At 35.8% G+C, this 17608-nt stretch overlaps 1 protein-coding gene across 2 annotated transcripts in view; it reads right to left on the minus strand.

Annotated features, from left to right (window-relative positions):
• Positions 1-288: 288 nt before the first annotated feature.
• Positions 289-17608, minus strand: part of LOC114306760 (uncharacterized) — a 34144-nt gene continuing 16824 nt past the window's right edge. Inside the window, exons 3-4 of one of the 2 annotated variants that reach the window (XM_082903473.1) lie at positions 8854-9254; positions 289-925 (exon numbers count right to left, since the gene is read on the minus strand). In XM_082903473.1, coding sequence (XP_082759599.1) covers positions 490-925; positions 8854-9053 — 636 coding nt within the window. In that variant the 5' untranslated portion in view covers positions 9054-9254 and the 3' untranslated portion in view covers positions 289-489. Of the gene's footprint in view, positions 926-5972; positions 6382-8853; positions 9255-17608 lie in introns of those variants that run through there. The other variant, XM_082903474.1, reaches the window with a different exon arrangement.

Consider the following 17608-nt stretch of genomic DNA (forward strand, 5'->3'; position numbering starts at 1 on the left):
AGAACTTAATGGGAATTAAGCTCAACTATTAAGACCTATTAGTAGTTTACCCTTGTTTTTTCTTTTGAAGGAGTAGTTTGTTTTTGTTTATGTTTGTTCTCTCTATAAGAGAAGTGTATTGAATTTCATTATATATTTTTCTTTTTTAGTTATAATATGACTTACTTGTCCCAAAAAAAAAAAAAAAAAAAAATCAGCGCAATCAATTTTTTTTTCATAAATCAGCAAAATACTGATTTCATTTCTTGTTTTTGATCAGAGTAGTTCTTATTCAACCAATATCCATGATGAAAATAAAAGCAATCAAGTTACCATGACTCATAATACTAGGATATCAGCTCCAAAATTACAAAAACGTATAAGAGCTACAAAACTGCAAAATCAGGCAGTAACAGTACTAAAAAAAACAAAAAAACACAAAAACCAAAAATAAACCCGACATGACAGGCTTCAACACAGCTATGACCGGGCCTTCAACACAGCTCACACTTAAGAATTAGCAATCAGCTGCTCAGGAACATCACTATGCAATCCCTCCCCATCAGTATCTTCAACACCTTGCTCGATCTGCTTCTGTTTGCCCGACCATCCATACATCTGTCTTCTTGCATCCCTACGAGCCGCCCTCTCAGCTAGTTTCAATTCTTTAAAGCCCTCTTCAAACTTAGCTTCATCCTCGGGTGAAAAGAAAACTACCTCCATTTCCCCAAGCTCTTCGTACATTTTCTCAATTTTGGCTTTCCAGAAGAGGCCCATCTCTGTGTCCATCTTTTGATATGGCGTTTTCAGCAAGTACTCATCGATCCCACCTGCCTTGTCTATGCAACGGAGGGCATGGGTTGTTACCTTTACACGAATGTGTCGGTCTAGGATGTAACTGAAGAGTCGCTTCTCTTGTACGTTTGGTTTCCAGTTCCTCCTTGTCCTGTTACCACCATTGCATTAAAGCCTTGAGAAGAATAATCCACTCGTTTTCTTTTTCAATCAATGAATGACAAGAGAATTTGAAGCATAAAAATAACCAAGGAGAACATGTCTAAGCTGTCTCATAAGTTTCACAAAATATGAAGAGACTAAACAATGTTTCTTCCAAAAGTATCATCCATGGAGGCTAGTGCATATAGAAACTAGCAATGATTTCATATAGTGCAAGTCATTACGTATCATATGTAACTTGTCTAATTCTTGTTTAAATGAAATGGGTAATCGATGGATTCTAGGAGTATGTTGTTTATATTCAATTCCTCCAAAGAATATCTCCTCAGTTAAATACTCTTTCTTTACAGGCATGCCAGAATTTTCATGGCAAATGGGAGTTGGAAGGTACCATCTATGATTCTATTTTGGTATAGCAGAGCAAACATGGCTTGGAATACTTTTGCAGGTCCGTGAAATCTGACATGAGAAAACTTTCAGTTTCTTTCTAGGCATTTGGCTCTTCTAATCTTAGTGGCACTGGTTTTATGAGATTGGCAGTCACATCTTTTCCTCCATCTTCATGAATTGCTACACCCTCACATAAATTATGCAAAGTCAAATTGGGCAGAAAGCACCCACGGGAATTCTGAGCAAGTGGGAGCAGCAGGTGTTTGAAAGGACAGCTAAAAGTCCATTTTATTCACACAAGTCAACTAGTGGCAAAGGATTTGATCTCTTTACTGGGTTTAAAGAATATTAAAAATGGAATTTCACAAAAAAAAAAAAAAAAACTTCGATAGTTCCAACATTACTAATTTCATTATTAGTAGAGAGCTATTCAAGGGAACTCTTGATTTCTTCTTCTTCTTCTTTTTTTTTTCTCTAATTAAAATATTCGAAAGAGAACTATCTATCCAACAAACAAAAAGATGATGGATGATCACCAATTCTAGATCCATGAATTGAATATATGTGGGCACCAAGGAAAGCAATTTTGGGGTAGATATTCAAATCCAGGTTGCCAGTATAAAATTCCTTCCAATACACATACACATGTTGTGAATTGTCCAGAGCAAGGTTTTAAAAAGCGACTGCAACCGTTACGTTGTTACGTAACGGTTGTGGTGGTTACCGCCACCCGTTACGGCCGCTTTTGCAGCGTGATTGAGATTCATAGATGTGTCGGCCATAGCGGTCGTAACGGTGCCGTAACAGCCTGTTACGCACGGTTACGTAACGGTTCCGAACTGTTTCTTTCGAAAAAAACACACAAAAAAAAGATTAAAAATGGGGGAAGAGGGATAGAGAGAAGAGAGAAGATAAAGAAAGAAGATGGAGGGGCAAGAGATAGAGAAAGAAGAGGGAAAATGAAAAGCATGTTATTAATTTGTTTAAACTGTAAGACTTATGCTATTTTATCTGCTGCTATCACTCAACCATTTTGTTTGTGTGTGTTTATCTATATATTGTTTGAAAATAATAATAATAATAATAAGTGTGGTCATTATCTATTTGGCTTGGTTAAAATATGTATATATATATATAGGTTTTTATTTATTCTCTTACTTTTGTCGTTGTTTATCTTATATATAATAGTTAGTGATTGATTTTTTGTATAATATGAAGTCATTAATTATTAAAATTAAATGTAAAAAACTCAGTTTATAGTGATTTAAAAATATGAAATATATTGGATCATACTTAAAAATTTACAAAAATTGATCAATATTTATTTTAAAGCCAATAAAATAAATATGATCATGGAAAAAAAATATGCGTAACGGTAAGTTTTTTTCAAATTGTGGGAAATATAAAAAAATTCACGGTTCCGGTTACCGCAACCGTTACGCTATGACCTTTACATCCCGTAACCGCAACCACGCCACCGCCACCGTTACGTCGACCGCAATTGCCTTTCAGAACTTTGGTCCAGACACTAGAAAATCTAGTGCTTCTTGTCCTGTCTATCACTATTCATATACAAATGTATGTATATACACTATGCATGCATGTGATCTTATGCATCGTAAATAAAAAAATAAAAAAAAACCCCATGCCTAGCCCTAAAACCCATATATGTATATATATATATATATATATATGTACATACGAATACATACACAAATGTTCGTTGGATTCTTTATAGAACTGAATAAATGCTCTATTAATGCCTGTTTTCACTGTCAGTAGTAAAACGATACATGCATAATAGATGTTTCAATATATCTATACTATCCCCACAAGCAAAGGATTGTCATAGTTCCCAAAAAACATTTGGGAAAAACAATAATAAGAAAGGGGTCGGTTTAGGCACATTCCCTTTGACTGCATAGCTGCACCTACAGAAATGTAAATCATACTCCAATCCATATCCAAATTCAATAGACCAATTTTTAGCATCCAAACAATGCATTATAAAATATGTTCACACAAAATGTTTGATTTTACTAAACTCTTGGATGGTTTTGAATGGTAATCGAAGCAAGCAAATAAAATCTACAACTCAAATCCAAATCCAAGATTTTAAAAGCAATTGTATTTAGTGATAGGAGGAAACAAGAATTATCGGTATTTTTTCATTTAAACAGAGGAGAAGAAGGCGACAAGTACAATGAAAAAGTTTAGGGTAGATTTATCTCTCAAACATTTTCAAACCTTGAAAGGACCATCACTTTTCTCCAGAAAGATTCTTCACATTTGAAGTGTAGCAATCATTTTCCTTGCCTACTTAAAGCCAAAACAAAATATTTTTTTTTTTTTTATAAGTAGTTAAATTTATTAGAAAAGCATAAAAAAGATGCAAGGAATACAATGAACCTCGAACTTCTAACCAATAACGTTATCCAAAAAATATATGAAAACAAATATATTCGGGTCGGCCTGTGACTCCAACCAAGTGCATAAAGTAAGCAACAATCAATTCTCAAGCCAAGACACCGAATGAGTAATCTCGAGAAACGTCCGTCGATTCCTCTCCAACCAAAATACTTTTTCTTTGGTTGGAGACCTATTAGACATAGATTCAAATTTTCATTATTTTTTGGATTCTTAGAGTTTTTGGTTCCTGGTGGTATCAAAAGGGCACTGCGTCAAAATATTCCATTCATCCCTCATGTACATGGGCATATCAAAATAAGATTTTAAGTTTAATTATTAATTCCTTCTGCAACCAACCTACCCCACTTCTTATAACTAATGTGATTCGTTTATTTATCCTCATAATACTACTGTTTCACATTGTTGTAAAACAAGTTCAACAAAAGATATGCTCTGTGGGGAATGGGATATACAGGAAATAGAATTTGAGGATGAGAGTCCTATTCATTGTTAGGAGGGAATGATTCTATATTACTCATCGAGTGTTTAAATAATTCTATGTAGAGATATAGGGGTATAAATATAATGTATACTTTAAGTGTACAACGTAGGCACCCTGCTTTGGTTGTTGTTTCCTAAAAGATCCGAAGATCCTGATTATTGTTCCCTAAGTTTCTACATCACCGCAAGTGCCCTCACACTAACAACACTTAAAGTTTCCATGTAACCTAGCATGTGATCACTTATGCCAATGGGGTCACTCATCACATCAAAAGAATATACAAGCAACATTAGAGAATACCCAACTAAACAAAAGGCGACAATGCAAGTTGGTATGTGCCTAGCATGCAACAATTTAAGTAGATGTGGATGCCTCCTATACCAGTAAGGATATGAATACAAAGGAATCATGTCCCTAGAGAGAGAGAGAGAGAGGCTACCCCACCATAAAAACTGGGAAGAGCAAATAGCCTAGCAAACCAAAGGGAAGAGCAAATCAGCTCTTCCCAGTTTTTATTTTTTCCTTTATATAGTAAGCTTCACCTTTTATTCGGAGGATAAAAAATGACAATTAAAATTAAAAACAAAAGTAAAAAGTAAAGAACGGAGGTTGGTTGAAGTTGCAAACAACATTTGAAGACTACCCCTTTTCTATTTTATACTGCTCTTCTCATTCTAATTTTTCCTCTATCTGTTCTTCATCTCCACTTAATGGCCTCTTTCCTCACGTAACTTAAAGGCAATTGAAAGCTTTCTATATGTGGCCTGTCACTTGTTCCATGAACAGAAGCATTCCACCACATGAGATTTCAACCCTACTTTCATCATTCATCAAATGCGTTCACCTTTTCAAATCACCTCTTTCTTTTGCTCCATCAAATTGTGATTATTCTAAAAGTTGAGGGTACATAATTTCCAAATTTCATACTATATCAAACTCTAGTAAATAAAAAGCTTGATCAAACTCCGTTTTCATTCATTAATTTAGATGGGTAGATTTAAGTCCTCTAGAATACCAGAAGTTAGAGCCTAACCAAATACTCTAGTGCATTTCCCTCCTTCTTGGGTGTCAAATAGACAACCTCTTTGGTTGCCTCCCTTTCCCCTTCAACTTCTCTTCTTCACTGGTTTCTACTAGTTCTCTTTCTCCTACTCGATCTCCATGTTGACTGTTTATATAAGTCTATATATAGCACTGCTCTTTTTCACACTCTCAATATCTCTCTTGCTCCGAAACTGTTCTTTCTATCTAAAACCCTCTACCAAGCCTCCTCACCGTGCCCCAAAATTGCTTCCATAGAAAAGATGGAGATTTTCAAATCAGCTAGAAACTGATTCTTGAAGCCTACTAAGGAACTAACCACCAAGTGAAAACAAAAGGCCTCAGGACCTCACTTGCATCAAAGGCAAGAAATTCCAGTTGAATACCAAATCCCCTAGATCTTGGAAAGGTATACCTAAATAGATTCACCAATCATTACAAAAATAAATAAATAAATAAATAAATAAAAACACACCTAAACCTCCTTAGTTACCAATCTATAACTACCACCTAAACCTTGTATATATAGAGATAAAGATATGCCATGAAAGATTACCAATAATTATAAAAACCAAAAACCCACCAAATTACAAACCTTCAAACAGGTGCAACCACATCCACATTCATAAATGCACATATATAGATATACATATATATGTAGAGAGAGAGAGAGAGAGAGAGAGAGAGTACGGACTTGTTGCCACCGTCTTCGCCGACGCGGTTACCGAACTGGATGTGGCGGCCGGCGAAGATGCCGCGATGGGCCCTGCCCATGACGACCTTGGAGTCAGGTACGCATTTCTTGAGTGATTCCTTCACCCCAGGACCCAAGTTCTTCTCTCCCTATCTTCTTCATTATCTTTTTCATCATCTCCTTCGACCTGAACGCCATTCTCTCTCTCACTCTCTCTCTCTCTTCAATTGTAAGGGTTTTGAAGAGATTGAATTGCTACGAAGAACAAGTTGTGTACTTCTCTCTCTGGTCTGCAATGTTCATATGGAGCGAGAGATCTGCTTTAGAATCCACTTCGTTCAGAGTCGCAGAGCAGGGTTTTGGAGGAAGAGGAGGCTTGTATAATGGTATTGTACCTGTTGCTACTATATGTTGTACCCTAAATCATTTCTCATTTTCAAGCTTGTGGTTTAACCTTTGCATTTATCTCTCAAACATTTTCAAACCTTGAAATGACCATCACTTTTCTCCAGAAAGATTCTTCACATTTGAAGTGTAGCAATCATTTTCCTTGCCTACTTAAAGCCAAAACAAAATACTTCTTTTTTTTTTTTATAAGTAGTTAAATTTATTAGAAAAGCATCAAAAAGATGCAAAGAATACAATGAACCTAGAACTTCTAACCAATAACATTATCCAAAAAATCTGTGAAAACAAATATATCCGGGTTGGCCTGTGACTCCAACCAAGTGCATCAAGTAAGCAACAATCAATTCTCAAGCCAAGACACCAAATGAGTAATCTCGAGAAACGTCCATTGATTTCTCTCCAACCAAAATACTTTTTCTTTGGTTGGAGACCTATTAGACATAGATTCAAATTTTCATTATTTTTTGGATTCTTAGAGTTTTTGGTTCCTGGTGGTATCAAAAGGGCACTGCGTCAAAATATTCCATTCATCTCTCAATGTACGTAGGCATATCAAAATAAGATTTTAAGTTTAATTATTAATTCCTTCTGCAACCAACCTACCCCACTTCTTATAACTAATGTGATTCGTTTATTTATCCTCATAATACTACTGTTTCACACTGTTGTAAAACAAGTTCAACAAAAGATATGCTCTGTGGGGAATGGGATATACAGGAAATAGAATTTGAGGATGAGAGTCCTATTCATTGTTAGGAGAGAATGATTCTATATTACTCATCGAGTGTTTAAATAATTCTATGTAGAGATATAGGGGTATAAATATAATGTATACTTTAAGTGTACAACGTAGGCACCCTGCTTTGGTTGTTGTTTCCTAAAAGATCCGAAGATCCTGATTATTGTTCCCTAAGTTTCTACATCACCACAAGTGCCCTCACACTAACAACACTTAAAGTTTCCATGTAACCTAGCATGTGATCACTTATGCCAATGGGGTCACTCATCACATCAAAAGAATATACAAGCAACATTAGAGAATACCCAACTAAACAAAAGGCGACAATGCAAGTTGGTATGTGCCTAGCATGCAACAATTTAAGTAGATGTGGATGCCTCCTATACCAATAAGGATATGACTACAAAGGAATCATGTCCCTAGAGAGAGAAAGAGAGAGAGAGAGGCTACCCCACCATAAAAACTGGGAAAAGCAAATAACCTAACAAACCAAAGGGAAGAGCAAAGCAGCTCTTCCCAGTTTTTATTTTTTCCTTTATATAGTAAGCTTCACCTTTTATTCGGAGGATAAAAAATGACAATTAAAATTAAAAACAAAAGTAAAAAGTAAAGAATAGAGGTTGGTTGAAGTTGCAAACAACATTTGATGACTACCCCTTTTCTATTTTATACTGCTCTTCTCATTCTAATTTTTCCTCTATCTGTTCTTCATCTCCACTTAATGGCCTCTTTCCTCACGTAACTTAAAGGCAATTGAAAGCTTTCTATATGTGGCCTGTCACTTGTTACATGAACAGAAGCATTCCACCGCATGAGATTTCAACCCTACTTTCATCATTCACCAAATGTGTTCACCTTTTCAAATCACCTCTTTCTTTTGCTCCATCAAATTGTGATTATTCTAAAAGTTGGGGGTACATAATTTCCAAATTTCATGCTATATCAAACTCTAGTAAATAAAAAACTTGATCAAACTCAGTTTTCATTCATTAATTTAGATGGGTAGATTTAAGTCCTCTAGAATACCAAAAGTTAGAGCCTAACCAAATACTCTAGTGCATTTCCCTCCTTCTTGGGTGTCAAATAGACAACTTCTTTGGTTGCCTCCCTTTCCCCTTCAACTTCTCTTCTTTACTGGTTTCTATTAGTTCTCTTTCTCCTACTCGATCTCCATGTTGACTGTTTATATAAGTCTATATATAGCACTGCTCTTTTTCACACTCTCAATATCTCTCTTGCTCCGAAACTGTTCTTTCTATCTAAAACCCTCTACCAAGCCTCCTCCCAGTGCCCCAAAATTGCTTCCATAGAAAAGATGGAGATTTTCAAATCAGCTAGAAACTGATTCTTGAAGCCTACTAAGGAACTAACCACCAAGTGCAAACAAAAGGCCTCAGGACCTTACTTGCATCAAAGGCAAGAAATTCCTGTTGAATACCAAATCTCCTAGATCTTGGAAAGGTATACCTAAATAGATTCACCAATCATTACAAAAATAAATAAATAAAAACACACCTAAACCTCCTTAGTTACCAATCTATAACTACCACCTAAACCTTGTATATATAGAGATAAAGATATGCCATGAAAGATTACCAATAATTATAAAAACCAAAAACCCACCAAATTACAAACCTTCAAACAGGTGCAACCACATCCACATTCATAAATGCACATATATAGATATACATATATATGTAGAGAGAGAGAGAGAGAGAGAGAGAGAGTACGGACTTGTTGCCACCGTCTTCGCTGACACGGTTACCGAACTGGATGTGGCGGCCGGCGAAGATGCCGCGATGGGCCTTGCCCATGACGACCTTGGAGTCAGGTACGCATTTCTTGAGTGATTCCTTCACCCCAGGACCCAAGTTCTTCTCTCCCCCTATCTTCTTCATTATCTTTTTCATCATCTCCTTCGACTTGAACGCCATTCTCTCTCTCACTCTCTCACTCTCTCTCTTCAATTGTAAGGGTTTTGAAGAGATTGAATTGCTACGAAGAACAAGTTGTGTACTTCTCTCTCTGGTCTGCAATGTTCATATGGAGCGAGAGATCTGCTTTAGAATCCACTTCGTTCAGAGTCGCAGAGCAGGGTTTTGGAGGAAGAGGAGGCTTGTATAATGGTATTGTACCTGTTGCTACTATATGTTGTACCCTAAATCATTTCTCATTTTCAAGCTTGTGGTTTAACCTTTGCATTTATCTCTCAAACATTTTCAAACCTTGAAATGACCATCACTTTTCTCCAGAAAGATTCTTCACATTTGAAGTGTAGCAATCATTTTCCTTGCCTACTTAAAGCCAAAACAAAATACTTCTTTTTTTTTTTTTATAAGTAGTTAAATTTATTAGAAAAGCATCAAAAAGATGCAAAGAATACAATGAACCTAGAACTTCTAACCAATAACATTATCCAAAAAATCTGTGAAAACAAATATATCCGGGTCGGCCTGTGACTCTAACCAAGTGCATAAAGTAAGCAACAATCAATTCTCAAGCCAAGACACCGAATGAGTAATCTCGAGAAACGTCCGTTGATTTCTCTCCAACCAAAATACTTTTTCTTTGGTTGGAGACCTATTAGACATAGATTCAAATTTTCATTATTTTTTGGATTCTTAGAGTTTTTGGTTCCTGGTGGTATCAAAAGGGCACTGCGTCAAAATATTCCATTCATCTCTCAATGTACATGGGCATATCAAAATAAGATTTTAAGTTTAATTATTAATTCCTTCTGCAACCAACCTACCCCACTTCTTATAACTAATGTGATTCGTTTATTTATCCTCATAATACTACTGTTTCACACTGTTGTAAAACAAGTTCAACAAAAGATATGCTCTGTGGGGAATGGGATATACAGGAAATAGAATTTGAGGATGAGAGTCCTATTCATTGTTAGGAGGGAATGATTCTATATTACTCATCGAGTGTTTAAATAATTCTATGTAGAGATATAGGGGTATAAATATAATGTATACTTTAAGTGTACAACGTAGGCACCCTGCTTTGGTTGTTGTTTCCTAAAAGATCCGAAGATCCTGATTATTGTTCCCTAAGTTTCTACATCACCGCAAGTGCCCTCACACTAACAACACTTAAAGTTTCCATGTAACCTAGCATGTGATCACTTATGCCAATGGGGTCACTCATCACATCAAAAGAATATACAAGCAACATTAGAGAATACCCAACTAAACAAAAGGCGACAATGCAAGTTGGTATGTGCCTAGCATGCAACAATTTAAGTAGATGTGGATGCCTCCTATACCAGTAAGGATATGAATACAAAGGAATCATGTCCCTAGAGAGAGAGAGAGAGAGGCTACCCCACCATAAAAACTGGGAAGAGCAAATAGCCTAGCAAACCAAAGGGAAGAGCAAATCAGCTCTTCCCAGTTTTTATTTTTTCCTTTATATAGTAAGCTTCACCTTTTATTCGGAGGATAAAAAATGACAATTAAAATTAAAAACAAAAGTAAAAAGTAAAGAACGGAGGTTGGTTGAAGTTGCAAACAACATTTGAAGACTACCCCTTTTCTATTTTATACTGCTCTTCTCATTCTAATTTTTCCTCTATCTGTTCTTCATCTCCACTTAATGGCCTCTTTCCTCACGTAACTTAAAGGCAATTGAAAGCTTTCTATATGTGGCCTGTCACTTGTTCCATGAATAGAAGCATTCCACCACATGAGATTTCAACCCTACTTTCATCATTCACCAAATGTGTTCACCTTTTCAAATCACCTCTTTCTTTTGCTCCATCAAATTGTGATTATTCTAAAAGTTGAGGGTACATAATTTCCAAATTTCATACTATATCAAACTCTAGTAAATAAAAAACTTGATCAAACTCAGTTTTTATTCATTAATTTAGATGGGTAGATTTAAGTCCTCTAGAATACCAGAAGTTAGATCCTAACCAAATACTCTAGTGCATTTCCCTCCTTCTTGGGTGTCAAATAGACAACTTCTTTGGTTGCCTCCCTTTCCCCTTCAACTTCTCTTCTTCACTGGTTTCTACTAGTTTTCTTTCTCCTACTCGATCTCCATGTTGACTGTTTATATAAGTCTATATATAGCACTGCTCTTTTTCACACTCTCAATATCTCTCTTGCTCCGAAACTGTTGTTTCTATCTAAAACCCTCTTCCAAGCCTCCTCCCAGTGCCCCAAAATTGCTTCCATAGAAAAGATGGAGATTTTCAAATCAGCTAGAAACTGATTCTTGAAGCCTACTAAGGAACTAACCACCAAGTGCAAACAAAAGGCCTTAGGACCTCACTTGCATCAAAGGCAAGAAATTCCAGTTGAATACCAAATCCCCTAGTTCTTGGAAAGGTATACCTAAATAGATTCACCAATCATTACAAAAATAAATAAATAAAAACACACCTAAACCTCCTTAGTTACCAATCTATAACTACCACCTGTTTCCCCTAGATGTTTCCCTGTTTGCTGAGTAATGCTTTATTCCATCTTAGTTGATGTTGTTGCTACAAAATAGTTAGTGGGTGTTTTTGTTAGTTATAGTGATGAGTTGAGATGTTTGTAAAGGAATGGAACTAAGTATGATATTTCATTTTAACTTACAATTTGCTTTGCAATTTCAAAGTACTTGTTGTGGCAATCTTTTGCTGGTCTCAAAGAGTCATAGTGTCTCCATATTCCATCAGCATTGTCAAAGACCACAATTGTCCAATGGTTGTCGTGGTTGATTGGGAAATGGATATATCTGTTTTTCATTGCTTCTGGAAAATGGTTGTCCATCAGTTTTTCTCTCAGTGCTTGATCTTGGTTTTGTAGTGGAGTCTGTAAGTTATATATATGTTTGAAATATGTTATAAAACTATGTAGTAATACATGTTGAGAAAGTAGAAAATTTTGCAGTTGTAAGGTATGTTAAGTTTTGCTTACATTGATGAGTGTTGAGAAAACGTAAGATCTTCCTGCATATGGATTGCTTGCAAAGACTAGATCGTTTTTCTCAAATTCTTCAATGGTTGGCTGGAGTGCCAATTGCTTCTGTGAGAAGGCATCAATGACCTGAAACATGTTATATATGAGAATGTGTTAGGTTTGTGGAATAGGTTATTGAATATGTACAGAAACTGTAAAATTGTGTAGTTGGAGACCTACATTCCCATATAAGGGTTCCCTGTTGGTCAATCTGCATATATCTGAAAAGTATACGCAGTTTTCATCTTCGCTGCCAGACCAGACACAAGCACTTGATTGTGTGTTGTTGATGAGTTGAATTTGGTCTTGGTCTTTTTTGGATAGGCTATGCCAAACCTTGTTTGTTTTGCGGCATGAAATGGCGAGTGGCTTGTTTGGGATTGATTCTTCCTGGAAATCATCATCACTTTCCAATACTTGAAGTTTTGTCTTCTTTTGATTGGCATGCTCTTTTGGGTTTGTTTCAGCAGCAACTGCTTTCTCTTGGCCAATATGTTCTTGCATCTTTTCTTTCTGCTGTTGTTTTGCTTCATGAGCACCCTCTTTTTTGTTGTCATTCTTCTTCTCTTTTTCTTCATCGGTACCCTGTGTTGGTTTGGGTACATCAGCAGCAGTTTGTGTCTTGTTTCTTGCATCTTCTTTGGGTTTGGTCATTGGTTGGTATTCAAAATCTGGGTCATGTGCTTGTTTTCTTGATTTTTGTTTGATTCTCTTGACCATGGATCTTTGTTGGGGACTGCCAGTTTTTTTGGTGGACATTTCCTTCAATTGATCTTCTTTTTTACGCAATTCAGCCATGAATTTTTGTTCCATTTCTTGCATTTGTGCTCTCATGGCTGATATGAGCTTGTCCTTGTCGTCCTCTTTGGTTGGTGTTTGTGGTTGGTCATGACCTATAAAAATGTTGGATTGTGTTTTGGTTAGTTTAATGAAATTTTGCAGTATGCTTTAGTATTAGACAATAGTTTACCTTGCGCATGAAATATGTCAGATTTCTCTTGCAGTTCTTCTTGTTGGTTTGTCAGTTCTTATTCATTGACTTCTTCTTGTTGGTTTGTTTGTTGTTCTTCTTGTTCTTGTTGTTGGTCTTCTTCTTCATCAAGGTCTTCTTGTTGATCACCTTTTATTTGTTGTCTTTCTTCTGCTTTGTCATTGTCTTGTTGTTCATCAAGTTGTTCTTCTTTTTCTTGTTGTTGTTGTTGTTGTTGTTCTTCTTCTTCTTCTTCTTCTTCTTCTTCTTCAGTTTCTTCTTCAGTTTCAGTTTCTTCTTCTTCTTCAGTTTCTTCTTCATCAGTTTTTTCTTCATCAGTCACTTGATTTTTTTCATCATCACTCTTTTCTTCTTGTTCATCACTTTCTGGTTCTTCTTGTGGTTTTTGCTTTCTTTTCTTTTTTTTTTTTTTGTTGTTCTTCTTGTTCTGATTGTGATTCTGATTCTGAATGATGTTCTTCTTTGAGAAAGTCATCCTCATCACTGTCTAGAAGTCTTCTTTTTTTTGTTACTTTTGTTTTCTTTTTTTGCTTATTGTCCTTTTTGTGGTCTTGTTTCTTTGCTGAAGAGTCTGTTGATGTGCTTTGATTGATATGCAATAACTGTATTTCTTGTTCAGTTGGGGTTAAAGCACTTTGGTTAACCTGCATTGGAACAATGTGGCATATATCAGTAATACTGTAAATTTGGTCAGTTTCATAAGATGAGTTGTACTGTGAGTAATGTGGGTTAAGTGTCGAAATATGTTTTTTGAAACTGAAAAATGTTACAGTTTCATAACATGAGTGATGTTAAAGAAGTGTGTGCTTTGAAACTGAAAATTTTCACAGTTTCATAATATGATTTGTACTACAATGAATATGAAAGGAGTGTTGAATAGATTTGTGCTATGATAGTATAGAAGAGTTTGAATACCTTTTCAAAGTGAGCAAGGCTGATGTGTTTCCACTTTGAGTACATTTTGCCAAGGTTCCATTTCATAAACCTTGGGAAGCCTTCTTTGTTGGATGGTCGGAGGAGTTTACTGTACTCACAGTACCAGTACTGTAAAAAAAAAAAAAAAAAGAAGTTGAAATATGTTAGATAGTTAGAAATAGGTGGATGTCTGATATTTTTGTGGAAAGTAGTTGAGTAATGTGTTTACCAAGAGTAACATGACGCATCCAGTGACGTGCCTTGGGTTGTTGTTTGCATTTGCCATTGAATTCATCAGTGTGTCTTTTATTGCCTCAACCCAATTGTACTTCTTGATGTTGTTGAGATTGTCAACATAGTTGAGGAAACTCCAACTGAGTGTATGGCCTGTTGTGGGCATGAGAAGTTTCAAGCACAAGTAAAGGGTGATTACCCTTGCAAGATCTTGACGATCATTGGTTGATTTTCCTTTTTTTGTTTGTTGAAACATTTTGGTCAAAGACTTGCCATCCAATCTCTTGACTGATTTGCATCTTCGTTTGTAAAATGGAAGCTGAAAATCCTTTGGTCTTGCATAGGATTTGGTGGTGATACTGTCTTCTCCACAGTCGATACCAAAAATGAGCTTGACATCACTGCTTCTGAGTTTCATTTCCTTTTTGCCAAGTACAAATGATCTTTTTCTTTTGTTGTAGAGTGTTGTCATTTCTGCTACAATGGAATTGTAGCATCTGCACCAAGAGGCCTTCAGTTGTGTTGAGGAGAGAGCATTTATAAGGGGCCAAAAAGGGATTTTTTGCAGCTCTGTCTGTTGGGCTTTTGTGAATTTGACCCCCTTCAACAGTTTGATTACCGTTCCGATGTTGGAACGATAATTAAATTGTTGGACTCTCTTTGCAGGGACTGCTGCTTTTTTTTCTTTTGATGCCTTGATTTTTGTTTTGGGAGTTGATTGGCTTTCTTGGAGCTTTCTTTTTTGGTTGGAGGAGCTTCTTGGTTTTTTGTTGGCTTTCTTTTGTTTGTTTTTGTTGTGGTTGGAGGTGTGGTTGGTATTTGTTGGGTGGGTGGGGTCTGTGGTGTAGTTCTTGGGCTTTTTCTTGTAGGTGGTGTGGTTATTTTGTGGGTTTTTTGGTGGGGTCTGTTGGGTTTGGTTGTTTTTGAGTGTGGTGGTTTGGTTTTTTGTGGATGGGGAGATGGTGGTGGCATTTTAGTGGATACAGGAGATGGACTTTCAAAATGGGAGATGGTTAAATCCCTGATTGGATTTGTGGGCATATGGGTTTGTTTCTTCCTGTTTCTTCCAATATCAGCTATTTCTGAAAAAATGAAAGTGACAGCAGGGTATGAGTAATATAGTGACAAAACTGTATAATTTTGAAGTTTTATATGCAGTTTAATATGAAGTTATATGTATTTTGTTGGTAACAGTTACGAAACTGTATAATTTGACAGTTTGATTTGCACTTTATAATAAGTTAGCTATTTGTTTTGAGTAGTGGTTAAACTGCGTAATTTTGCAGTTTGAATAAATTTAGATATGTTACTTGTATAGTGATGAAATGAAACACTATGATGTTGCAGTTTTTATAAGGAAACAGTATGAACAATAGGAACAGCCCATTGTATTTTGTAAAAAGCAACAATAACAACAAGAAGATTAAAAATTCAAAAATAAGAATAAGAGAAGCCAATATTGAACAATAAGAATAAGAATAAGGTGTTGAATGTGTAAAAACAGGGATTTATGTGTAAAAACAGTGTTTAGAATGTTGAAAAACAGGGGACTATATATAAAAGAGGGTTTATACATTTGGAAGAATGTAAAATGTGTATATACGAAATATGAAAGAATGATGTTCAAATGTGAATGAAAAATAATGAATAGGTGAAGAGAGATGTTACTTTTTTCCCCATTTTTGTGAATCGGAAGTCAGGAACTATGAAATCTCTTCAGAGTGGTGATGGTTCTTTGTGTTGTTGAGAGTCGCCGATTGGAGAATATGAACGGCTTGGTGTTGTGTTGAAGATGAACGGTTTGGTTTTGTGGTTAGGGTAGGGTTTCAGAGGGAATGGAGTCGAATGGAGGAAAGATGGAGGATTGAGAATACGATTTCGAGCAGCGGAGATGTAACAGTGTACTGATCAGACTGAGATGATTGTGGGTGATGAAGATGAACGGTTACGTTTTCTGGTTAGGGTTAGGGTTTCAGAGGGAATGGAGTTGAACGGAAGAGAGATGGAGGACTGAGGAGTCGATTTCGAGCGGCGGAGACGTGACAGTGTACTGATCGGACTGAGATGATGGGGACGTGGGAGATGGTTGCGCGCGTGTAAATTGGATGATATATTGTGGGTATTTTCGTCTTATTGTTAATTTAAGGACTTAATGAAGTATTAAATTTGTTTTGGGTCTAAATGGGGTATGATATGTTGGGCTTGGACCTTTGGGTCAGACGCCCAAATTTAAAAGTAGGAAGAGAGAGCATAGAGGTGTCAGGAGGGCTGAGTGGTCTAAGGCGCCAGACTCATTTGGAGCTTTTTTTGGGCCTACCTTACTATTAGACTTGAGATGAGGGCCTACCTTATTATTTGGGCTTGGGATGAGGTCCAATTAGTTTTGCGGGTTCACTTACAAACATATCGTTTAAAAAGCTGAGCCCAACTAATTATAAATTCAATATTTGGGGGTGGTAAACTAGCAGCTTGGTTCGACAACTTACAAAGTTTTAAAAAAATTTAAGTTTTATTTATTACACTTTTAAATTAATCTCAAATAATTTTTTTTCGAGTCCACCTCAAGTAATTTGGTATTTGTATTTAATGTTAAGACAGTCTAATTAAGTTGAACGAATTATTAACTATTTAAATTTAATTTACAATTTTTAATGAATTCTAACAATATATTCAAGTTTAATTACACATGAACTTTTAATAAATTGAATAAAAGTGGAATTTAAATTGTTTGATCCATTTATCACTGCAATAAATAAAAATATACAAAGGCCTATGTTTGGGAAGTGGGTTTTGTGACTTTTTTAGTTAAAATAGTCACAAAAAATAAAATAGACTTTTTAGCTCAATAAGACAAAATATCTCATTCAACTTATAATCATTGCATTCTTTCTCTCACAAAAAAATCTAAAAAGACCAAAAGTCCTTTCCAAACCAGGTTTTTAACCCCAGACTAAAATAATCAAAAAAATTAAAAACCCAAAAAACCAACCCACTTTCCAAACGAAGCCAAAGAGACAAAAATTTACAAAAATATTATACAAACCTGACAAATTGTGATTATTTATTTAAAAACATGATAACCATAATTTGATGAAAAATATTATAAATCTTAAATTTTTTAACAAATAAATGATCATAAGCTTGTGTGCGTGTGTATTCGTTCTCAAACTACATTGCGGGGATGACGACGTCGCATTGCGGATAGAGGCTCGGATCGCTTGTCATTTCCAAACCCTGCCTTGTTCATCATCTTCGCCCTCTCAATCTCATCATTCAAATCTTTCGCCACATCAATCCATCAGTATTCCCTCCCTCTCTCTCTCTCTCTCTCTCTCTCTCTCTATGTATATATATTTATATATGTCTAATTATCAGATTGTTAGCTTAA

The sequence above is a fragment of the Camellia sinensis genome, chromosome 13 (assembly GCF_055761805.1).
Source record: "Camellia sinensis isolate YWXY chromosome 13, ASM5576180v1, whole genome shotgun sequence".
Classification (NCBI taxonomy): Eukaryota; Viridiplantae; Streptophyta; class Magnoliopsida; order Ericales; family Theaceae; genus Camellia; species Camellia sinensis.